We start from the raw sequence: 25990 nt of genomic DNA on the forward strand, positions 1-25990 counted from the left end.
AACAGAACAGGCCAAGTGGTTTGAGCACAGGACTGAAATCACGAGATATAGACTCTACTCCCAGTTCTTCCACAGACTCATTCAGGGACCACATGTGAGTCGCTCAACCTATGTGCCTCCCTTTCCCCTTCCTGTAAAATGGGTTTAACTCTTCCCAACCTGAACTCAGTACTGTCTATAATGTTCTCAAGACCCTCAGAGAGATGGCGCAATGCAAGTGCATAGGGTGTTGAGAGAGATACAAGCCAACACACCACAGTACAGGTAACTTAACAGCCAGAGAGCCACATTTATTACTTTCAGATGTTTCTATACAGATGGGGATAACCAATCAGGGGAGTGGAAGAAAAGCACAAATTATGTGGAGAATTATTTCTCCCTTGATACATCCCTGTCACATTGGATCATGGATAGAGAAGGAAACTCAGAACATTTACAAACACAAGAGACTTCCATGAGTTACTAGAAAATAACTAAGTCTGACAAGTAATGAGAGTGATTTGAAGGCAGACAAGACACACATCCATCCTCTTTAGGCAGTTAAAGAAAAGAAGCAAACATACCACAAGTGAATGGAAACAAGGGAGGTTTTTAAATGGAGGCTTTTCACAATGCTTTATTGTTTGTACACAAGAGTAATGGGACACTGAACAGGATACAAACAGAATGAAGCTCATACAAACTATAGGACACAGAGGGCATTCAGGAACTTCTCAGGAAGTTAGCAGATAGACACTGCCATTTTTTAAAAGGAAAAAGGTAAACGATAAGAGGTCACAAAGCTCTCCCCCCCCCGCCCCCCCAGCTAGAACTGAATGTAGCTTTATTAGCTCCCAAGTCTGAGCTCCAATGGCTATACACCCAATAAGGCTTGTTCCAAATAGTCAAAAGGCCAAGCACCTACCACCCTCCTGCAGGCTCATACAGGCTTGCAGGCCTGGGTGCTAGACGTGCAGTGTAAACCATCCGGAGGAACAATGAACAAACCAGACCAGGGCAGACCATACAGCCAGGAGAAAGAGGCAGACGTGTGCACAGTCGAGGGATAACGGGCAGCACAAACTGGCAATTGCTGCTCATCAGCAGGGCACCAGGCTTTGGGACTATACCAGGGCCAAAAAAATCATTTAAAGGGGCAGTACCGTACCTAACGCACTCATGGGAGGTTTGTGAAGTGAGATTTATTTCGGCCTTATGTGAGGATCTACGGCCAGATTTTCAGGGGCTCAGTTCCCACTGAGAACAGTGTTTGCAGCTGGATGCTGAACATTTGTGAAAATCTGGCCTCTGGAGCTTTACACTATTTATTTTTAAGTGAACCTAAAAGTGGCAATGGAGCAGAGCAAAGCTCTCTGTGCTGGATGGCCCCACTAGTCAGCACAAACACTTGTTACTTCCTTTTCCACCATGCACCTGCTCTGTGAAATCCACACAGAACTTCCCTGGTTCAGTGACGATAGCCCTGAACATGAGATCACAAACACCACTGTCCCACTGCAACTCATCCAAGCCACAGCCGTTGTGATGTCACAGGATGATGCATTCCCAGAACGTCTTCATTGAACCAGAAAGTACCAAGTCACAACGTAGGTTTGTACTGAATTTCTGCCGAGCACAGCACAATAATCTGGCTGGCCTGGAGACAGAAGCTGTCTAGTCCCCGAATGGATATGGCATATGGAGTAATGCAAGCGCAAGTCTCCCCCCTGCCCTTGAGCGATCTTTAGGAGGCAAGAGGGTAGGTCATTCTGCAATGCCCCAGTTCAAGTCTTAGCCCAGTACTGACACATTATCAACAAGGGAGCCAACTTGCTATGTGATACAGAGAAGTTTTCTAAGAACAGGTGCAAGACCACAAACGTTTCACAGCCAGCAGACAGGAACTTTGTCACCACTACTATTGGCTCCATTGGGCAATTGAGTAGGGTCTGTGCTCCCACCACTGAGCTATCCACTTATTCCCCTGCTTTTTACCCAGCTGGTGTATTCTGATAAACACGACTAGCTTCAGGGATTCTACTCCTCAGTTCTAATGACAGGTCACAACCTTAATGTAATGCTGTAGGGTTTGGGATTTTTACTGGAGGGGTCTTATTATTCAGAACAGTTGCTTCCATTTAGGGTGGACAAAATATTTAGTTGGCTTTGGTCTAATCTCCAGCCCACTGCGGTTTTGAAAGTGTGTGTGACAAGGCCAGGTTGAGAGGAAAAGGAAAAAAGACAAGCCTTAAAAGAAAATCCAGCTCCAGACGACAGCCCAAGTCAGCAAGCGTGTTAATGTAAAAAGAGACAGCCCTTTGATTTTCAGCTGCGCACACTCCTCCAGACTACAGTGTTCCCTAACACCAGACTAGTGTAACTTCCATTAAGATAGAAGTATGTGTAAATGAGCAGCATGCAGCTCTATTCCCAGGAACAAAGCAGGGCTGCACATTCCTGGAATACCAGAGAGGTTTGGGTTTTTAACCAACAAACCTTCTGTGGTCCTCAAGGCTCCTATATTTGGTTCAGATAACCCTGGGCTTTTAGCAAGACTGCTCCTGCATTAAGTCCGATTTAAAAAACCCCCAACCTTAAATAAACCAGACTCTCAAATAAACAAATTGTATCTTGTGTTAGTTAAGACATGAGATTTTTTCAATGGTTAAAGGCTCCATTGATCCTTAATCTAATGCAACCTGAACAGAGGCAAGAGAGATCTCTAAATAGTTAAGGATGCAATATAGAAATGGTACCCCTTTTCATTAATGTCCCCTTCCTCCCCTGTAATGTTTGCCTTTTACACAGGGGCATTAAAAATGTCACTAAGAAAATGCTGCAGGTGTGTTAGACTCACAAAGGTTGATGTAGTTCAACCAAAGTAGTCACCCCTGCACACAATTTTCTCCCCTGCCCTTTGAATCTGCTTTCCACAAACCTAAAGCTAGTTGGATCCTTGCAAAAAACATCCATTCTCTGCTACAAGTCAGGACTTGGAGAGCTTGGCGTAAAACATAGCCACACCAGAAGAGGTTGTGAAATATTTATTTTTCATAAAACAAGGTTATAGTTGCCAAGGTGTAACAACCAAAAAACATTTCCAGGGAGCCAATGGCACAGTGCATGGAAATGTAGTCCCTCACCCCCCTTGTGGTGTGATAGCAAAGGCTGAAATAGAAGGTATTTTACTCTTTGTGGGGCCATCTGATAAACCAGTTCCCTTCTCTAGAAAGGGAGAGGACAGCACAAGAGGTGAACATGGGGCGTTATCTAATGTAGTAACCCACAAGAGATTTAAGCACATGACAGAATTTGACTCTAAGGAGACTATTCACATGCTTGAAATTAAACAACGAGGGCCTTGGTTAACGCTGCATTACCACTGCTTTGGTTCCCGCCCCTACAAACAGTTTGACAACCAGAGTAATCTGAAAAGGGTCAAGAACCTTGCAAGACTGCCAAGATATGCAGTGGGGGAAGTGGAGTTTTTTGTTGGGTTTTCCAATTATAAACTGACTTTTCAATTATCAGAAGCCATGAAACTAATCAGCAGACAAACTGGAATGGACTTAGTCCAGGGTCCGTATTGGTCAGTGAGCAGAATCACATGGTGAAGCAATGCCAGGTTGCGACTGATAGGGAGGGCTATACAAGGAGCCAAAAATCGCTTGTTTAGTACCTCAGCATCAGTTGCCTAAGTGTCGCATTGGACACAGAACTCACCTGGAATTGCAAATTCTCATTTCTAATCCAGCGGTTTCAGACTCTGGTGGTGGTGGGGGTGAAATATGCAGCCAGGCCACAGCTGAAAAGTCCACCACTGAGGGCTTGTCTACACAACCGCGCGGGGTCGATCTAAGATACACAACTTCAGCTACGGGAATAATGTCACTGAAGTCGACGTACTTAAATCTACTTCCTGCGGTGTCTTCACTGCGGTAAGTCGATGGCTGACGCTCTCCCGTCAACTCCGCTTGCACTTTTCGTTCTGGTAGAGTACCAGAGTCAACGGGAGAGTGCTCAGCCGTCGATTTATCACGTCTAGACTAGACGCAATAAATCAACCCTCGCTGGATCGATCGCAGTCTGCCAATCCGGTGGGTAGTGTAGACAAGCCCTTAGTGTGTGTGTGAATCAGACAGAAGAGAACAATAGTTCTCCCTCATGGTAAACATTATGCTTGACTGGACTTTACCTGCTATTTGTGCCATTTCCCCCTCATCCCTACCAGCACAACACAAACGTAAAGGATTTACCAGGACTGTCATAGGATACACCCGCCACCATTACATCTCCAAGACCAGGCGAGTAACAGAGCTATGCTTCAACTAGCAGAGTCACGTCATCACTTGGCATGAAACGGTCAAAGAATAAAGCCTCATTTTTATTAGTTCAAGAACATCAGGATATTGTTGCAAATAGCTCCAAGTGCAACTGTTCTATTGCTCCCGTGGGGGATTTCATAGGAGGTGAAAAGGATCTAACAAATTATCCCGGGCTGGCCTGTGCCCTGAAGAAACTCTCTCTCATAGTAACTGCATTAATAAAAAGACCTGAACATGATCAGTGCTAAACATCGAATACAGAACAGTGACTTTCCCACAATACACTGAGCAGGGCCTCACATGGCAAGCATGGCAAGCAACTGCTTGGGCCAGGGTCAGACTGCTGGTGGGATTTCCCCCCAAGTCCTTATCTCTCCCTACTGCTGGCTAGCTCAGCATTCCATCCACTGCCCGGTCTGTCTACTTGCCTCCTAAAAACTGCCTGAGGTGCCAATCTCCATTCATTTGTGTGCGGTGACAAGAGGTGCAGAACCAGGTAGGCAGAAACTCCACAAGCAGAGAATGGCCACTGGCCTGTTTCTGACAGATCATGATGTTATTGGTGATATTGTGGCTTCCCCTTTAAATGTAGAGCCCCAGGCCACTGAGTGCCTGCCATAGAGTGAAGTGCTGAGGCCGGAGACCCCAGGAGTGAACTTGTCAAGGAAGCAGCAGGACCCCGCACAGGAGCTCATGGTCCCATTTTCCCAGTCCTGCCCTTAGTGGAACTGGAAGGGAAGGTAATTCATAGTGCAGTCGGTTCTCTCCCCCACAATTTACAGGCCCTAAAAATCATGCAGCCGGCCCTGGGGAGATGAAAAACTCAAAAGAAGCCGGTTCCTCAGGCTTAAAAAAAAAAAAGAAAAAAAAAAGAAAAAGCTCTTGTGGGGCCTTTCCCATATAGTTCCACGAAGAAATCCTGACGCCTTCAGATTTGCTGCAATGCCCCTTGGGAAATCCGATCTGCCTGAAGTCCCTTAGTGATTGTGTCCAACAAAGCCTGAGGATTCGCAGAGATAAGAGAGATGTTCTACTATTCGGGGTTTCAGGTTGTCTTTCCTTGCGGCAGCGGAGAGGAGCCCATGCCCAAGAGACCGACGAGCTTCACAAGGACTCCGATACGAGCTGTCTGCCGGCAAGGAAATTCCTAGAAACCAGCTCTACAGGACTGATCTCCTGCCAATTTCTTGTCATTGCTGAACTGGATAGATGAGAAGGATATGGATACATCACAGTGGCCTCTGGTGCAGTTTATTTACAATGGAACTCAGTGCTGGAGAACATCAGGATATTAACAAGCAGGAAACACACTGGCAGGGGAGAGAAGAATATCACTGTACATTAAATCTCAATGATCCTCCGTAACATTCAAATCCACACCACCCAAGGTAACTCGCTAATGCTAATGAAGCTGAAACTTAAAGGATCTAAAATGTAGGTTAAGTCTTCATGGGCAATATCCCAGTTAGGTGCATGCAGGTAGAAGAGCAATTATAGATACACAGCTCTCACTATTACTAGTTTTATCCTGCTCTCTATGGCTTAAAGCAGCAGACTGCAGTAGGTATAACAAACTGCCCATCCCTCAAATGCACCTCTCTTGAAGCTGCTGTCAAGTACAACCAGGATAGCAGCATCAGCAAGTTAATGCCTTATAATCCTCAGCAATAACTTGCCAAAGCCTGCTACAGGCTTAGACGCAGCATAATGTTGCCCTGGCGACTTCTCCCGCTTCCATTGCTTGAAAACATACCCAACACCCTGTACCCTTTCCTCAGGCTTCCGATTCATATTGTTCATCGTTCTACACTCCTCCCGCCTTTCACCCTGAAGAGCATGGGATGGGTTCACCCACTCAGCGATACCACTTCCCCTAAAAACAGTCACGTCACTTCAGGCTTGGAACACGATAACTTTGGTTCAGAGTTATGAGGCCACAAAAGTTTTTCTTCATTAGATCTTCAGGAGGAATTTTGGGACAGAGGAATTATTGCCCATGACATGTGGGTTAACCCACCTTTTCTTACAGATCTGTAATGACAGGTGGCCAGAACAACACTGTTTCACACCCCATCTGAACGTTGTCCCTCCAGCAGCTCAATGCCCCCTCCCAACAGGTCAGTATTGCCTGTTGTAAATATGATTAGGAGATACTGGGAGTCAACATGCAGCAGCCTGCAGAGTTCATTCACCTTCAGTGTTTCTTCTACGTTACCTCGGCTCATCAACCGCACTGCCAGGAGAGGAGCTTTGGCTCCTGAAGTTCATTATGATGGGAGACTACTTTAGACTATTCTGGGTGACACAGCCGTGAGATTTGAGAAGCAAAGTATGCAGCTTTAAGCTTTAAACGTATGTTCTTGCTAATGTTTCTTAGCAGGAGGAAACATGCTGGAAATTGCATTTTTCCATGACAGAGATCCAGATTACAAGAACAGCCATAGCGATTCTTAGAAATTGGAAGATCTTCTCCACCACATTATGCAGGTCATTCTTGGGTCCTAAACTATTTACAGTGACTGGGTCTGTTTAACAAAATTCAATGCAATTGCTAGTTTTGCCCCATCAGGGATAAGGATTTCCACCACAAAGAAATAAATCAGCTAGGTCAGGCCCACGTCTTCTCCTCCCTCCAAGTCTGAGTGTTTTATTATGACAATTAGTAAGTTCAAATATGAGACGTTTAGAGACGGTGACAGCTTTACACACTGAACATGAAACACAATACTGCCTGTGATCTAGGCTGCATACTGACATGCTGCTTTTAATGTTACATTAAAGCTCCAAGTTGATCCTTACTTCCCTTTCCACCCAACCACTTGTTATACTCATCTCTCCCCACCGTGGATGCACACAAGGAATGCAAGGCTTCCCGCAGGGGTCAGGAAGAGAATCATGCAGCCCGAGGACTCAGAGATCCTTACCACTGAAATCCACCAATTGGTTCTGTAAACCGGTGACGGATCAAGAAAGTTGCAACAGCTTCAGCAACCTGAAGGGAGGCAGGGGGGAAGGAATCAGAGTTTAAAGGGACACAGTCAACTTGAAGCCTGGTCAGTTTCAAAATTTAAAGTAGTTCAAAGTACTACATCTTCCTCCCATTATTTTAAACTGTTCCCCCACCTCTGTATGAAACATCTCACAAAGGGGATAAATGTCTATATACTACCAAGGACCCAGTGAAACCGACCATGCATCAAGTGCACAATTGAAAAAAAAAATGTTTTTTTCACCATCTTCTTCAGTTACAGTAATTTAGGCATGTACTATAGTAGGTAAAAAAAGACAATTGTGATTTAAGTTGGTGTCCCTTTAAGGATTAGCTCAGAGCAGCAAATTACTTGTATCATGCTTTACAAATAACTTTTCTTCCAAACATCTCATGGAGATAGGTAAAAATATCCCCATTTTACAAGGGTGAGGCACAGAGTGGTTAAGTGACTCAAAGCCACACAAACAGTCAATAGTAGAGTCGAGATAAGAACTCCAAAGTTCATTTCCAGACGTGCTCAGTCCACACCACCATTCTATTTACTGGCACACTAGCGTGAGTGAAATACTAAAGTGTCACTGTTTGTCAGTACATAAACTGCTACAATAATGTTTATACGACGTTTCTAAATTTTAAACTACTTAGTTTTAATAAGACATTATCCCTCTACGAAAGCAGCCACCTGCACTGAAGGCTGGAGGGGGAAGGGAAAAGCTGAGGTAACCCAAGAGAAGTTAAGGATGGAAAATCCCATGCCGCATTTTAAGTACTGTATCATTGAGTCAGTTATACACCACCACTGGCCCCCGACACAGGTAAAGCTGTAACGCAGGTGGGACCTGTCTCCCCACAAGCAGACTAAAGTCTTGGCCAGTCAGGCTCTCAAGGCAGCTTCACGGATATGATTTAGTCCCATCTGCTCCATCAGTAACCAGGTCCCCTTATAGGTATGGTGCACGTAAGGCCTATGAGGTTTGCCCTCGGTTTTGTATTAGCGATGGACCCGTTTTGCATGTAACTCGTAAACGGACTGCTACCAAAGCTTTGCGGCTCACCTTGTCTGGAGCATCTTCGTGGACTGCATGGCCACACTGAGGGAGGACTTGCATCTGGAACTTTCCTGCAGACCAAACAGTCATTGCAGCTACTTTTAGAGTGAACGTATCCCTCCCTGGCAATGACTCAGGCATGTGTTACATGCAACCGCAGAAGCCAACCCCTATAAAGGCTAAAGGCAGGGACCGAACTTAAGGTGCAAAAATATTCTGCGCTTTTATGGGCATTTCTACTAGAGATCTCAAACTCTTTACAAGTTAGCCCCACTGTCGTATCTAGCAGATGAGGACTCAAGAAGCTATGTTTGACACCAGATGTCAAACAGCAGCATATGGAGAACACAAAGCTTCTGCAGGAGGCAAGAACTTGCCTTCTTACTTGTACAGGAGCTCTGAACTAACTACAACCATATTCACTCACTATCTTCTTAATCCTTAATTCCCAAGAGCTTTGTATTAAATGCTATCCCATCTTTGTGACATGAATGTAGCTGTCAAACCTACCACACCAGGACCTTTATCCAATCATCCATTTTCCCTTCCAATATCCAATTTCCAAAGAAAACAGTGATGGGGATTGGACGGGGAAAGATGCTAATGTAACTGTCAAGCATTATTAGAGGCGGTTGTTGTCCTGGGACCAGCACGGCTACATTATACAGACAAGGGGTGAGGGAATATTGTTTATTGGACCAACTTCTGTTGGAGAGAGACAAGCTTTCGTGCTTACACAGAACTCTTCTTCAGGTCATAAGCTCGGAAGCTGGTCCAGTAAAAGATATTACCTCCCCTGCCATGTCTCTCAAGCATTAGTAGAAGTCTGCCAGCACCAGAAAGAGAGATTGTTTCAGGTGGCACCAGGTGGTGCAACTAGGCACAATGGGATGGAATTAAAAGAAAACAGACTGAAAATCAGGAAAAGCTTCCTAATGGCAAAACTGAAAATCACAGAATGATCCCCACGAAACATGACAAAGCCCCATCACTTGAATATTTAATACCAGACTGAACAAAAGCAATATCACAGCCCTGCATCAGCACCAGGGTGATTGGTAAGATCTAATAACTCCTCTAGCTTCCATTAGAGAGAATCATAGACAAGGGATCACACTGTTACTCGGGGGATTAACTACATTCTTTAATGCTGGTTTGTCTCAATACAGATTGCCCTGGCCAGGACCATTTCAGCCTTCTTCTCCAGCTCTCTTTCACTCTCTGCAACATAAACTATCCCCTGAAAGAGCATTATAGCTAGCAGTATTAAATATTTACCTTGCATCTGTCCAATTGTTAGATCTTTATCCAGTCTGTCAACACCTGGAATAAAGCAAACGGATGTGTTGGGGAGAAGCCAGGGAGAGAGCGTCTAGTCAGGTCCTGCTAAGACTTTGCAAAAGATGTTTGGTGTGAAAAAATGGAATAAAAACAGCATCTCGACGCTCACTAGACTGTTTCCCTGCTGCACATCAGGAGCATACAGCAACAGGAGAGGATCGCTGCCAAAAACTTGAAGGAACATTCATCCATCCGTCTTCCCAGACATCTTTAAATGGCACTCAACTATGGGAGACTCAGTGTTCCCTATCACAGGGGACTGGAGGGTGATAGGGATTGGTCTTGGAATATTGATCCTTTCACCTTCAGGTCACGAGTTCAAATCCAGCCCAGGTCTGCAGTAACTAAGTGATTACTCCCGTGGGTTGGCTTGGGTCTCAATCCTGTTCCTAGCAGAACATTAGCTCAATTCTACAACTGCAACACCTGCCAGACAGCTGAGGCATAGTATCACAATACGCATATCTAATCCCACAATTCCCATGTGCATGTTGCAGAGAGACTAAAATGACTTGCCCAGTCTCTCAAAGTACATAGAAGGGCCAGGATAGAATCCAGACCAGTATCTTAGCCACAGTTTTTCCCTTCCCTCCTCTAAAACACAGGCTGAATGTAATCAAAGTGAATGACAGCTCGAACTAAGGAGAAAAAGGAAACACCTACCCGCTAAAAGCAGCAGCTTTGGAGTAGAACAACTGAGGAAGAGGTTCGATAAGCCCCTGAACCACCCCTCCCAGTACTTTTCGGTTTTCGACAGTTCGATTCGCCATGTATACAGATGTTCTTTCTTTGTCTACAGGGGGGACAAAGAGCTCAGCATTAGTATTCAACTGAAACGAGCGTAGAATAAACTCAGCAAAGCGCCACTTGGAAGACAAAGTAAAAGCACAGCGTCAAATGCGGATGTGACTCTAACATCAGTTTGCCCCCCATGTGTTGCCCTAACTAGGCAACCTTGCTCACAAAGACCGGATCACCCTCTTAACCCTGAACGTGCTCGCTCCATGTCACAGTAAGTTAACGGGGCTGCACATGCTGTACCTGGGGCGTTGAGCAAGAGAGGCCTTCCATTTCCAGACTGTCAGTCTGCCCTCTTTCACCGGAACTAAAAATTCACGCAGAAAGACACCTGGACCTGTCCTTCCATGAAGCCTGGGCAAGACACAGTTTTGCAGCACCATGCACGAATAGCTTTACATGTGGGAATAAGACTGTTAGGTCACGTAGTCTACACCACGCAGCAGAAACCGATGAGCCTTTATAATATGATGAAATAGAGTCAGGACCCAGCACATAGTGACTTACTGGACAAGAAAGTAGTTCCTTTCTAGACCATGTACAATGGCCACGTTCATGAACATCTAGAAACACTTTCAAGTGGTAACTCACAATGTAGCCAGCAGTCCGAGACCAAGGCCCAAACTCAGACCTGGAGCAAGCAATGAGGTTGCAGGAGTTACTCCTGTTTACACTGAGGCCCTGAATGAGAGCTGAACAATTGCTCACTGCTCCTTCTTTGGAGAACTTTTACATGTCCCATAGGCACCTAGCTCCATGGAAGCATCTCCTTTGCTGGCTGCATGGTTGCCTTCTTGCTCCCTATAGATCGCCACATACCCTAGACAGGAAGAGGCTAGTGAAGACATTAGTTCCAGCAGAACACAGTGAAAACTTCCCACCTCTGTATCATCTTCCTTCTTCCTTTTGTTAACAGATCCTCTTCCTTCATAGTCTTCTTCCTCTTCCTCCTCCTCCTCCTCAATAATCCCTTCTACTATAGCTTTAGGGACCTCAGGACTAGCAGCATCTTCACACCTGGTAAAACAGGACTGGAAATTGATTCCTTTTCCATTGTGAAAAGCAACATCTTAACGATTCTAGGAGAGACCACCTGCACCTAAAGGATAGAATTGGCTCTCTCAGAGAGACTGGCTGATCTGAGGCTCTACCACATCAAGGAGAAAGAAAGGAAGCGTCCAGGTCAAATGAGCAAAATTAGTTTTTTTTATGACAATACTGGAATATAAACAATAGAAACACCTGATGCTGCTGGCAAGCATCATGTGTTGTATAGGATTACAGTGCAATACACAGATTACTTTCATCACCACTCAACTCCACCACCTTTGGAGTCTAATGGACAGCTATTTAGCAATGCACAGCAGCAGGAGGACAGCAAGTGAAAAATACCATATTCAGTTGAATTGTCAGGAGGAATTTAGGGGCCAAATTTCTGAAGGCGCATCCATGTAGTCTACTGGTGTGAGAAAATCTTTGCTTGGGCCATTGCACACCCATTGTTTTGCGCTCTATCATTTGCATGTACAAATGGCTTTTGCACAGTAAAAAAAAAAAGTATCCTTGATGGGTAATTACATTCTACCCTAGTGAAATTTTGACTGACATTCCTAACCATAGGAACGTGGATGGTTGTAAATGGTTTAGTACTACTTTCCTCACCCTCTGTGGTCAGCCTTGGCAGGTAAGTTCAAGGAGGACCGGATATCTGCTAGAAGATGGATTTGATTTTTTTTTAAAGTACACTTACGCTCTGTTACCGATTTGGGATCTTAAAACATTTAAGAAGGTTTTAGAAAACAAAACCTACTGTTTGATTTGGCCAACCATAGAAACTCTGGCTGATTCGAGATTTCTTATCTGTCCACTTTTTAAACTGGAAAAAAATAAAAAGGGAAAAGGGGGAATCAGAATGGTCAAACATCAAGGGTCAATTGCATACGTTAATCTAGTATCATTCAATATTTAATAGGTCCAGTAATAATAGGAGCACTCCCAAGTTCACCCTGTGAGCACTCATCTCGAATACAGAGATGTGGCATACAAACACTGGAGTTTCCAGCATGCTATGATTATCGAGATGTTTATATGGCTCTCACATCACTGTGATCGAGCATCTCATAAACATTAATGACTATCTTCACAATGCCCTTTCAGGGCAGTGAAGTATAATGCCCACTCTGAAGATGGGAGAATTGCATTGGTAGTCAGGAACAGAACTCAGGCCTCTGGTGCGCCAATCCAATGCCTTAACCACAAGACCATCCTTCTTCCAAGATCAATTGCAGAATTAACAGTACAATGAAGATTTTTGAAGAGTATACAAACTTGCACATTACCTCCACTCAATTGCATTCTCAATTGACTTGAACGTTTTGGGACGACCCCGTAAGAAATTCTGCATGCTGTTCAACGCGTCCATGGCTGTGCCTAAAAACAAACATTTTGACTTAAATGAACCCAACATCTGACAACATCCTTGCAACAGTTCTCAAAGGTCTTGGCATATGACAGTGTGAACTATGTGAGGGAGAGAACTGAGGCAAATTTCATGATATAAGATAAGTTGATTAACAGAGTTATAGTCATGAACTATACACAGCTGCTCCAAACCAGCTTTCACACAGTTTTTCCAAAAAACTGGTTTCCAGGTCTGCAACTCTAAGTTCTTTGCTTCCCGAATCCACGTTAACAGCTCTTACAGGTATTCTATCATTACAATAAATCTATCAGCAAAACCTCCGGTAGCTGTAACAATATCAGGGCTTGTATAGTTTTGTACACTGCTGCCATTAGAGGGTGAACAGGTCTGATATTTTAGGCAGAGAGCAGTGGTGACACTATATGGTTCAGTAAGACACTCCCCAGCAATCGTGGTCCTCGTTATAAGAATGGGTGGTGCACAGCAATCATGATAAACAAAATCAAATGGAAAATTCCAAAACAAAAGGCTAAGGTGATGCTAACTATACCATACAATAGCTGGCATAAGTGAAGAGAAAGCTTCATACGGTTAACACAACTGAGAAAGACCTCCCAGGCCCAACGAAGTTAATAGGGAAGGAGAGAGGAAGACAGAACATAACAGATGATACTGTCCAAGGAGATAACAAAAACAACAACAACTTACCTTCCACGACATCAATCATGCAAAGACCCAATAAACTGGGTACCAAATTGGATGCTGCTGTGTGCACTGCAATAGCCCCACCCATACTGTGCCCAATCAGCATGATTGGAGGTGGGAGGTCCCCGTACATAGCTTCAACCACGTTTCCAACATCTCTGGCAAAGGAAGAGAGACAGAAGGTTGGCATTCTTTCCCAATGTGTTTCTGAAGCAGATTTGTAAAAACACACCAGCAGGGGAATTGAAAAATTCAATATGAAAAACTTACGCTGAACCCTCTGCTTTTATTTCCTACTCTTCCCTAATATGGAGTTTCTTTGCACATTTGCCTTTTAAGTTAGATCATCTGCCCCAATGGTAACAGATATGGAAGTCTAGTCTCTTATCAATGGCCAGGGATTCATGAAAGCCCTCAAAGCACATGCTTAACATTAAACAAGTGCTTTCCTGAATCAGGGATATAAGGATGTAATTCCCATTTCTGTTAACAGGAGATGCTGTCTAAAGTGGGAGACTAGACCACCCCGCCCCAGGTCTGTGGTGGAGCATAAAACAAACTACAGGCGAGGTGAGGAAACTAATCAATTCTCCTGCTTTCTCAGCCCTAATCATTGAGAACCTAAACAAACACCAGCCACCAGGATTGCAAGAGGTTGGGCATATAGAACAGAAGCAAAACGTGTTCTCTCTCTCTCTGTGGAAGATAAGCTCTTTGGGGCAGGGACCCTATGAACCAGTATGAAGCCAAAGTACCAAGCATATTGTTATATTCAGGTTCTTATAACACTTGTCACTGCAGTATCTGAGCACCTTTTGGAAAGAGTATAGTAAGTAGTTTAAGGGACACAAATAAAAAAATGCATACAGGCTTTCTTGGCTGTAACAAAAATTTTGAAGGAGAAGGTAGTTAAGGACACTGAAGTCAATGGTAAATGGGACAAAATACAACATGGTTTTACAAAAGGTAGATCGTGCCAAACCAACCTGATCTCCTTCTTTGAGAAAATAACAGATTTTTTAGACAAAGGAAACGCAGTGGATCTAATTTACCTAGATTTTAGTAAGGCATTTGATACCGTGCCACATGGGGAATTATTAGTTAAATTGGATAAGATGGGGATCAATAGGAAAATTGAAAGGTGGATAAGGAATTGGTTAAAGGGGAGACTACAACGGGTCCTACTGAAAGGTGAACTGTCAGGCTGGAGGGAGGTTACGAGTGAAGTTCCTCAAGGATCGGTTTTGGGACCAATCTTTTTATTACTGACCTTGGCACAAAAAGTGGGAGTGTGCTAATAAAGTTTGCAGATGATACAAAGCTGGGAGGTATTGCCAATTTAGAGAAGGACAGGGATACCCTACAGAAGGATCTGGATGACCTTGTAAACTGGAGTAATAGTAATAGGATGAAATTTAATAGTGAGAAGTGTAAGGTCATGCATTTAGGGATTAATAACAAGAATTTTAGTTATAACCTAGGGACGCATCAATTAGAAGTAACGGAGGAGGAAAAGGACCTTGGAGTATTGGCTGATCACAGGATGACTATGAGCCGCCAATGTGATATGGCTGTGAAAAAAGCTAATGCGGTGTTGGCATGCATCAGGAGAGGTATTTCCAGTAGGGATAAGGAGGTTTTAGTACCGTTATACAAGGCACTGGTGAGACCTCACCCGGAATACTGTGCAGTTCTGGTCTTCCATGTTTAAGAAGGATGAATTCAAACTGGAACAGGTACAGAGAAGGGCTACTAGGATGATCCGAGGAATGGAAAACTTGTCTTATGAAAGGAGACTCAGGGAGCTTGGCTTGTTTAGCCTAACTAAAAGAAGGTTGAGGGGAGATATGATTGCTCTCTATAAATATATCAGAGGGATAAATACCGGCGAGGGAGAGGAATTATTTAAGCTCAGTACCAATGTGGACACAAGAACAAATGGATATAAACTGGCCACTAGGAAATTTAGACTAGAAATTAGACGAAGGTTTTTAAGCATCAGAGGAGTGAAGTTTTGGAATAGCCTTCCAAGGGAAGCAGTGGGGGCAAAAGATCTATCTGGCTTTAAGATTAAACTCGATAAGTTTATGGAGGAGATGGTATGATGGGATAACATAGTTTTGGTAATTAAATATTCATAAATAGGCCCAGTGGCCTGTGATAGGCTATTAAATGGGGTGAGATCCGAGTTACTACAGAAAATTCTTTCCTGGATATCTGGCTGATGAATCTTGCCCATATGCTCAGGGTTTAACTGACTGCCAAATTTGGGGTCGGGAAGGAATTTTCCTCCAGGGCAGATTGGAAGAGGCCCTGGAGGTTTTTCGCTTTCCTCTGTAGCATGGGGCACAGGTCACTTGCTGGAGGATTCTCTGCTCCTTGAAGTCTTTAAGCTACGATTTGAGGACTTCAATAGCACAGATATAGGTGTGAGGTTTTTTTTGTAGGAGTGGTGGGTGAAATTCTGTGGCCTGCGTTGTGCAGGAGGTCAGACTAGATGATCATAATGGTCCCTTCTGACCTAAATATCTATGAATCTATGAATTCACCATATGTACTGGGAATGGGTGACAGGGGATGATAATTATCTGTTCTGTTCATTTCCTTTGGGGCACAGGGGAAAGACAGGATACTGGACTAGATGGACCTTTGGTCCGACCCAGTATGGCCATTCTTATGTTCTTATGTGTTAGGAACACAAAGAGCATTGTGCCTAGTGCATGACAGTCACAAAGCAAGTCTGACTAGCTTGTTTTCTCTGTCCAAGCTGAGAGACTAGAAAAGCAATCACGTATAGCATCAGTGATGAAGAATAATTTAAGGTATTAACAGGTAAAAAAATTACTTAAATATCTGATTTTTTTTTTTTTTAAACTATTTCCTTTGAAAATGCAGGAGGATTTAAAAATCTGAAAAGTTAGTGACAGTTTAAAACTCCAGTTTAAAGACAAATTGGAAATAGCTTTCAAATCTATCATTAGGAGGGTAGGAAGGTTTAAAATGAAAGGCTGCCTATTTGTTTGGTCCCATATTAGAGCCGCTCGAGATCTGAAAAACGATCATTGCATATGGCAGCTCCTCAGGACACCAACATGCACATCAGGAGCTGACAGGATGTGAGAAACAGCAATAAGGTACACAGTAAGTCAAAATCTATTTCACAGATGGCCTCCCTGGAACAAACCAAGCAGGTCTGTTAGTATGAAGGACTATAACCTTCAGGAGAATCTCTCTGCACTAAATATGGGCATTATATAGTATTCCTAGTGGAAGGTAATTGCTTCTCTCACAGCTTGTCACAAAAGAAGGGTTTGCATTCAGAAGCAGGTCACCGCAATTTGATTAAGCAGCTCTCACCATGACTGAAAGCCTCATTCTGTGCAGGACATGTTTTCTCGATGTAGTGGTTCCAAACTGGGCATGAGTCACACTTCACCTTCACCCAAGGGTGAAGGATAGGTATAGAAAAGGAATCTTTCAAGGGAAAGAAAGCTGACCCACATCAGGATGGATAAGAGCGTTATTTGAAATACAGGCTGAAATAAAAATGGAAAGGGGGTTTCCCTGTATTTATGCCCTGCACGGTGCACCCAGATACTACAATGAGTAGAGTAATACAAGAACCAGACCCTGAGCTGGTGTAAATCAGTGTGGCTTCAGTGGAACTACACCCATTTACACCAGCTTTCCATCTGACCCTAATCGTGTGTATTGTGACCTCTTCCAGGAACAATGAATAAAGGAGAATATGAATAACTGTCTCTTCCTGACAAAATTGGTAAAGCTATTGGGCAGAGAGGAAAGTTGAGAAGACAGGGTTGGAGGCAAAACAGAAGATCAGGAGAAGCAAGGGTGGAATGAAGGAAGTCTATATGCTTGCTGTTCTTTTCTCAGAGGCATTTAAAAGCAACAAAATGAGTCCACGGGAAGGTCAAGGCTGGGGGCTAGGGCTTAGAACAGACAATCATGGGAGTGGGAAGCACAAGCTGAAGTGCAGTGGAGAAGGTGGAGCTGGGGATGGAGACAGTCACAGTGGAGTAAGATTGGTGTGGGAGCTGCTGTGCAAGTGGAGAAATCATGCTCACTTCTGTCTTTACAAACATCAAATACTAAGAAATAGTGTAAATGCCACATTTAGGATGAAAAATTAAATTATTCCCCCCCCCCCAAAAAAAACCATGACATTCCAGAAGATCAGTGCATTCCTGCAGCGTTAAATCTCTCACAGTGCAGAACATGATAGTACAGTAACAAATAGCTCTCCATCAAAATTTGCATTTAACAGAGAAAAATGTAAAGAATACCACACTACATGTGAACAAAAGTGGCTGAGTGAACACTGCAGTAAAAACTCAAATTCAGCAGTTAGCTTTGATGTTACATTAATTTTTTTATGGAAAGAGTTGGAGAATTTTTTTAAAAGCTTAATTGCAGATGGCTTTTAACTGAGGGAGTTCTTTAAAAAAAAAAGACTAAAAAGGGGAGAAAAATTCTGATGTGGGTCCACAGCATTACCAACTTTAAATGTTCATAACTTTTAAATCACAAAGGGGAATTTCCTCACCAGATTTACCTTTCACTGAGATCTACAGAACAAATCAGGTCTGAAATATCTAGCTTCGACCATTGGAGTTATGATTTCAACTTGCGCCTAACCTGATGTTGCTCAAACTTTCCAAACAGGAAGGAAAGTTATGATGAACTAAGGGCAGGTCTTCAGTACCCGCCAGACAGTGATCAATCAATCGCGTCTAGACGAGACACGATAAATCGATCCCCGAACACGCTCCCCGTCGACTCCGGAACTCCAGCTCGCAAGAGGCGGAAGCGGAGTTGACGGGGGAGCGGCAGCGGTCGACTAGCCGCCATCTTCACAGCCAGGTAAGTCGACCTAAGATACACCAACTTCAACTACACTGAAAAGTGGAACTCAGCTTAAGTTCTAGTGCCCCCTTACATGACTGGCATGTATGATGTCTTCATAGAAGGAAAACTGAAGGTGGGTAAAAAGTTGATAAGAATGAAAGAACAAAGAATTGAGAAGATAAGGATTTGGGAAAGTCTGAAATGGCTAAAGAGATTGTAAACTTCCATACTTTGACATAGTTTCTGCGGACAGATCTTCAGGATTCCTAACTTTTGTTTCACCTGCAAAGCAAAAAACAGGACACATCAATTCAAAAAAGACACTATTAAAGCAGATTAAAAATCTTCAGAATCCTCAGGATTTAAATAGGAGCAACTATAAGCCCAGATAATAGTTTTTCTGTATATATTTACTCGATAATCACAACTGTGTTTGCATCATCTCTTCACCGTCATCTTGGATAATTAAAACTACAAAGATTCATAAAAATGCTTGGCACTTTATTACGTTGTAGTTCAGAGGTGGGAAACTATGCCCAAATAAAGGTCATATATTGGCAATTTAAGACTGCGGATCATCCCTAGGTTCCTACGAAATGGACTACCTACACAGTCATCTTTTACATGGTCGTTGGGCTCACCAGGACTATTGATCCCAGTATGTATGGGGAATCAAGGTGGAGCATCATATGCAGGCATGTGGAATCTCTATTTCTATATAACAGCAAACACTAGCTTTATTGTGGAATTACATGGGCCACATTCTTTTCATCCCTACCTTAGTTATAATGTAGCAATGCTTTGATTATTTCATAGGTAGTCTATAAACTCAGTTTTTTGATGGCGTAATTCAGTTAAATCTAATTTAAACACAAATGTAAAAAATAACTAGTAAATTGAAATATACTGGAACATGAATTTGATTGTAAGTCTAATTACTTACCATGACTTCTGAGATCTAAAGCCACAGTCCTACACTGAATCCTGTTAATGATTGCAGACTGCAAGAGGAGACAAAGATATACAGTTTGAAAACTGCCAAGCCTCATTTAAGAAAGGGGATCACAATATTATATGAATCAATGCAACAGAAGCAAAAGCCAAGATGGTGTGTCAAAAAGAAACTCAATTGTCAGTGACCGTGCTGAAGCAAGATTGGACATGGGGCACAGAGTAGCCATGAAATCAAAGTTGAAGCAAGAATCTTTAGTATAAGTGATCTTTAATTACTAAATAAAAAAGCACCACTCTTTTCACCATCAGTCAATTGATTACCAAGGATATTCCCCCTAGCCCCCACTACATTCCATATCTCAGACAAATGAGTATTCAAATTTCTTAGGGTAAAAGTTTCAATCTCTACAACACCTCTGAAAACTGAAGTGCAGCAATACCATTATACACATGGAAGTGATACGTTCCCTTCCAAGCCCCCACATGTTCCAAAATTAGCACTGCCTCCACAGTAGGCAAGAAGATATAGCAGCTGCTTTACAGCACAGACTCGATTCGCTCTCAAAGAATGGAATTTTACAGTAACACTGAAATATACCAAACGGAGTGTTCTTGTCCTCCTCTGGGTTACTAACAAATTATGATGCTTTTTAAAGTAACACCAGGCTGCAATAAGATTACGTCTCATTATTTGTTCCTGCCATCTAAATTTACATAAGTTATTTCACGCACCATGGTGATTAAGTGGCATTCTGTGCTGAATAAAAGGCTTCAAAAATAGCATTGTGTGTTGTGAAATCAATCGCTGAAATCGTGTCCCAGTGGTAGTGGTGAAATCTGTTAAAAGGCTCTTAACAGAAGGAAGAGCAAGAGAGCACCATCCACTTGATAGGCACAGACTGACAGTTACACTGACCCGATGTTTCAGAACTTACTATATTCAAGTCCAGGGAAAATACACTGCTGGACCAAGGGACTGAAGACAGTATCTCATAACCAGTAGGGCTAGAAATGAATGCTTTATACCATTCAGATATGAGAATCCCTTTCTGTCATTGATGTAGAACATTCATTTCTGACCCAGCATGTCATGAGATATTGGCCATTAAAACGGTGTCTTTCCAATTACTTTTTCCAATGGGTTTCCTTTTCCCAATTCTAAAATAATTGTGGCAGCCACAATCTAGAGAACAACTACAGCCAGAAACGATTTTAGACCATTTAAAAATCAACTTGGAACCCCGGTTTGCCAATGGTAAAAAACGAAGCATTAATTTAACGAGCAGTTTGTGAGGTCATCTGCTAAAAAAATCACAATGTAAGAGTAATCTGAATGATGTGATAGTAAGGGAAGTTCTCTCATGACCTTGACTTACCAGAACAGAACTGCTTTGGTGAGACAAGAACAAATACATCCATGACCATTACGTTTACCAATAAGTTGTTAGACCAATGAGCAGAGAGAGAAAGATAGGTAGATTCTGCTTGTAGTAATTTTATTTAGTCTTTACCCATACAATTATTTTTAAATCCCCCCCATCCTCCTAAACAGTTAACATATGAGCAAACTTTCATTAAAAAAATATACACAGGGAACAAGTGGATACTGACAGCAGAATGGAATGGACTAACTGTCTTTGTAGTTTTCTCCAGGTACAGTTTTTGTGAGTCTAGGGCAAAGTCAAATGACATGCATACTATACACTATTTAACTGCCAAGTCCAGAAACTGCATAGATAATTGTCATACTAGAAGTTACAATGGTATAACTCTGGAGTTTCTTCTACTGAATTTAGTGGGGTAACTCCAGATTTGCTGTGCATCATGCTGTAACAGATAGTAGTATTTAAACCGATCAGAAGTAGAATTTTAGAAAGGATGGAAGGTTTCAGAGTAGCAGCCGTGTTAGTCTGTATTCACACCACCAACAAAAAAAAAAAAAAAAAAAAAAGAGAGTACTTGTGGCACCTTAGAGACTAACAAATTTATTTGGGCATAAGCTTTTGTGGGTAAAAAACCCCCACTTCTTCAGATGCATGGATTTCACTCCATGCACCTGAAGAAGTGGGTTTTTTTAATCCACGAAAGCTTATGCCCAAATAAATCTGTTAGTCTCTAAGGTGCCACCGGACTCCTCGTTGTTTTTATAGAATTCAATGAGAAAGTGCTGATTTGAAAAAACACTTGCCCCACATTGGAGGTCAAACTTCAGTTGACAAGATGTGGGTCAACTCAGCCTATACATGCAAAAGAACTAACCTAGCCTGTCAAATCATCGTGAGGCACCTTGACCCAATACCCCACATATCTCAGAATTTTAACACCCCATCTCTTAACTGATGACTATAACATGATTCATGGCGAGGTGTACAACCTCTGTTTTATTCAGTGGCGATCATCTTGGGACTCTGAAATGCTTGCAAGCTGTTCATTCCCATTAGTTGTGTGGGCCTTTATTCATAGTGTCTAGAGTGTCGCTTTGTACCGGCCTAACTGCACGAGGACCAATATCACGGTGAAAACTGCATGTGACTGGCGTATATCTGATCTGTTTAAGGTTTTTATAAAGTTCACAGATACTTCACTAAAAGTTGCCCTAGAAAAACCTTAGACAGACTAGATCAAGAGATGGAGAGAGACCCACCTACCAGACCCAAGGTCTACAATTAGAGTGGCTGGATTAAAGGTCAGGGTCCCAAGTACAGCCACACACGCTGCTACTGGTTGGGTTTATAACCTGTAGGCTTTATATATATAAAAAATTTGTTGGAAGGGAAAGAGTTAAGCCATGAAACTTGCTCGCACTGACACAACATCAGGTTGGGTTTCAGTGATTCTCAAGCATTGAGGCTTTCTGAATTACCATTCAACCTGGTCATAATGTGGCTTCATCATTGCCACACCAGTACTGTCAAGGTAAAAAGTAAGATAGCTTAAAACTTATTCCTCTCCATTAAAGGTTGTCAATATCATCTTCCGGTTATCTGTGGGAAGTCAATCTGGGGAAAAAAGGTTGGTTTAATTGTGACAAGCAAGATCCTGGCATCTCAGATTAAAACAGGTCAGAGGCATGGAGACTGCTGTTGCTTTGATGAAGCTCCACATCCTAATTGTTGGCAGATGCTCGGCCTTTGATGCGTTTTGTTCATAAAATATATTTACTGCTTGTGATAAAGAGTCCAAATGCATTAGTTAGACAGGCAGATTAAAAGGACCTTTCTGAATTATCTATCCCATGCTTAGCAGGGCTTCATATTTTCATGTCATTCATGGATGGAAGACGCAACATTTGTGTATATCAATTTACTTACATTGAACACAGCCCAGGAAAGAGCAGAATGGCCTCCGCCATGCAACAGAAGTAAGACAGGGCCCTCCGATCCACTTTTATAAATTCGAAAAGTGTATGAACAGTTAAGGACAATGTTTCTTAATTACCTGAAACAAACTACCGAGTTAGACCATTAACAGCACATACAAGGTTGCCACCACTTTATTATTACTCACGGACATAAGAAAGCCCCAATTCTGCCCTCGGTTCAACTTCAATAGGTTTGTACAGAATGATGGCCACTGATGAGGAGGAGGAAGGTGATGGTGATGAGGAAGATAATTGCTAACATTTCAGGTTGTTCAACAAGGGATGGTGTGAGTATATGGATGTTCAGATGTACATTCTGTGTTATCGTCATCTACCTGGCTGGGTTAGAATGTTTGCTAAATGTATTAATAAACTACTGTAAATACAGAAGGGTTCCTACAGTGCGAGTGTTGCAACTGTGCACATCAGGGTTCACAACTGAACAGTAGTTTTAATACTGGGCCTGATCTTGGGACAAGAACCTGTCACATCTCAGAGTGATAACTGAGAATTCTTAAGTAATCAGATTAATACATAATCTATAGCTCAAGATACAAGTAGGGGCAAAGTTTAGCCCATGCTATCCACCTACCTTCACTGCCTACCTCCCTATCATCCCATACTCTATTATATTCCTTACCTCCTCATCACACCCCCTCTTCTCCATGAAAATAGTAACTGTACGTAATGTGTATCAAAGAAAGCAAATCAAACAGGAAAAAATGAAGTTAAAAGCTTGGAATGCTCAGGATACTGTTGGGGACCACAGACTGGCATTTTGTCTACTACACTCTCCCATCACTTGTCAGAGGAAACAGACAAACCTATACATGTCACTCTGGGCAATAAAACTACCCTTGTGAATCCATGAGTTAGTATAGTGTCTCCGTTAAGGTAGCTGATGTCTCCCTACAGCCTATCTGCATATGCTGGAAAGCCAGCTAAAAAGGCAGCAATCACGAGAGCAGCAGTTTTCAACCTGTGGTCTGTGGACCCCAGGGGGTCCCACAGACTACTTCTAAGATTTCCAAAGGGATCCACACCTCCATTCAAAATTGTGTAGGGGTCCGCAAATGGAAAAAAAAAAAAAGGTTAAAACCCACCGATCTCAAGGTAGTGTGCGCCAGGGATAGGACACTGGACTGGGAGTCAGGAGCTCTGGGCTCTAATACCCAGCTCTGCCCCGGATTGATTGGACAAGTCACTTTACTAGAGCTGGCTAAAATACAAAATTTCTGTTTCAAGAGAAATCCTGACATTTTGAAAAAGTTTTTTGGGGGCGACTGGAACAAAAAGTAGAAATAAAAAATAAAATGGAGCAGCCAGCAGCACCTGACTCCCAGGGACCTTTCAGAGAGTAGGGAGCTAGAATCTGACAGCCCTGGCTCCTGGCTGCATGGCAGGGAGCCTGACAACCATGAGAGCTCCAGTTTGAGAGGCTCCCAGACTCCCGGCTGCTGAGGAGTTGGGGAGATTACCACTGGACTGTTTCAATTTCAATGAATTGGCATATTCTGTCAAAAAATTTCCAGCCAGCTCTACATTTCACCTCTGCTCTTTTCCCTTCTACCCTTTGAATGTCTCATCTATTTAGAACGCCACCTGCAGGCCAGGGACTGCGTTTACTATGTTTTTGTGCACTGCCTAGCGTAACAGGGCTCCAATTTTGGTTAGGGGCTGTAGGTGCTACTGTAATACAAATAAGTCAGTAGGAACTCTGAAACCTGGGAGAGCTGCCTAATCTATGCAGAACACGATTCAAGAGAAAACAATGGACAGTAGTGACAAATGAAGTAAGTAAGGAATATTACTCAGGTTGCTTCCATAGTGACTTTAATCACCCTGGATTTGTGCTGGAAATGGCCCACCTTGATTATCATACACATTGTGGGGCTATGGGTACCCGCATGGCCCCACAATATGCCAACATTTTTATGGCTGATTTAGAACAACGCTTCCTCAGCTCTCATCCCCTAAAGCCCCTACTCTACTTGCGCTATATTGATGACATCTTCATCATCTGGACCCATGGAAAAGAAGCCCTTGAGGAATTCCACCATGATTCCAACAATTTCCATCCCACCATCAACCTCAGCCTGGTCCAGTCCACACAAGAGATCCACTTCCTGGACACTACAGTGCTAATAAACAATGGTCACATAAACACCACCCTATACCGGAAACCTACTGACCGCTATTCCTACCTGCATGCCTCCAGCTTTCACCCTGACCACACCACACGATCCATCGTCTACAGCCAAGCTCTGCGATACAACCGCATTTGCTCCAACCCCTCAGACAGAGACAAACACCTACAAGATCTCTGTCAAGCTTTCTTACAACTACAGTACCCACCTGCGGAAGTAAAGAAACAGATTGATAGGGCCAGAAGAGTTCCCAGAAGTTACCTACTACAGGACAGGCCTAACAAAGAAAATAACAGAACGCCACTAGCCGTCACCTTCAGCCCCCAACTAAAACCCCTCCAACGCATTATTAAGGATCTACAACCTATCCTAAAGGATGACCCAACACTCTCACAAATCTTGGGAGACAGGCCAGTCCTTGCCTACAGACAGCCCCGCAACCTGAAGCAAATACTCACCAACAACCACATACCACACAACAGAACCACTAACCCAGGAACTTATCCTTGCAACAAAGCCCGTTGCCAATTGTGCCCACATATCTATTCAGGGGACACCATCACAGGGCCTAATAACATCAGCCACACTATCAGAGGCTCGTTCACCTGCACATCCACCAATGTGATTTATGCCATCATGTGCCAGCAATGCCCCTCTGCCATGTACATTGGTCAAACTGGACAGTCTCTACGTAAAAGAATAAATGGACACAAATCAGATGTCAAGAATTATAACATTCATAAACCAGTCGGAGAACACTTCAATCTCTCTGGTCACGCAATCACAGACATGAAGGTCGCTATCTTAAAACAAAAAAACTTCAAATCCAGACTCCAGCGAGAAACTGCTGAATTGGAATTCATTTGCAAATTGGATACTATTAATTTAGGCTTAAATAGAGACTGGGAGTGGCTAAGTCATTATGCAAGGTAGCCTATTTCCTCTTGTTTTTTCCTACCCCCCCCTCCCCCCAGATGTTCTGGTTTAACTTGGATTTAAACTTGGAGAGCAGTCAGTTTGGACGAGCTATTACCAGCAGGAGAGTGAGTCT

The 25990-nt window shown here is 43.0% G+C and overlaps 1 protein-coding gene across 1 annotated transcript in view; it reads right to left on the bottom strand.

Annotated features, from left to right (window-relative positions):
* Nucleotides 1–269: 269 nt before the first annotated feature.
* The window catches only part of PPME1 (protein phosphatase methylesterase 1), a 46230-nt gene continuing 20509 nt past the window's right edge, over nt 270–25990 (bottom strand). Inside the window, exons 3-14 of the mRNA XM_077836541.1 lie at nt 22743–22834; nt 19421–19478; nt 18708–18759; nt 13615–13769; nt 12824–12914; nt 12295–12360; nt 11366–11501; nt 10350–10479; nt 9624–9668; nt 8352–8416; nt 7229–7296; nt 270–5614 (exon numbers count right to left, since the gene is read on the bottom strand). Coding sequence (XP_077692667.1) covers nt 5596–5614; nt 7229–7296; nt 8352–8416; nt 9624–9668; nt 10350–10479; nt 11366–11501; nt 12295–12360; nt 12824–12914; nt 13615–13769; nt 18708–18759; nt 19421–19478; nt 22743–22834 — 977 coding nt within the window. The 3' untranslated portion in view covers nt 270–5595. The remainder of the gene's footprint in view (nt 5615–7228; nt 7297–8351; nt 8417–9623; nt 9669–10349; nt 10480–11365; nt 11502–12294; nt 12361–12823; nt 12915–13614; nt 13770–18707; nt 18760–19420; nt 19479–22742; nt 22835–25990) is intronic.

This window comes from Eretmochelys imbricata, chromosome 1 (assembly GCF_965152235.1).
Source record: "Eretmochelys imbricata isolate rEreImb1 chromosome 1, rEreImb1.hap1, whole genome shotgun sequence".
In the NCBI taxonomy this organism is placed as follows: Eukaryota; Metazoa; Chordata; order Testudines; family Cheloniidae; genus Eretmochelys; species Eretmochelys imbricata.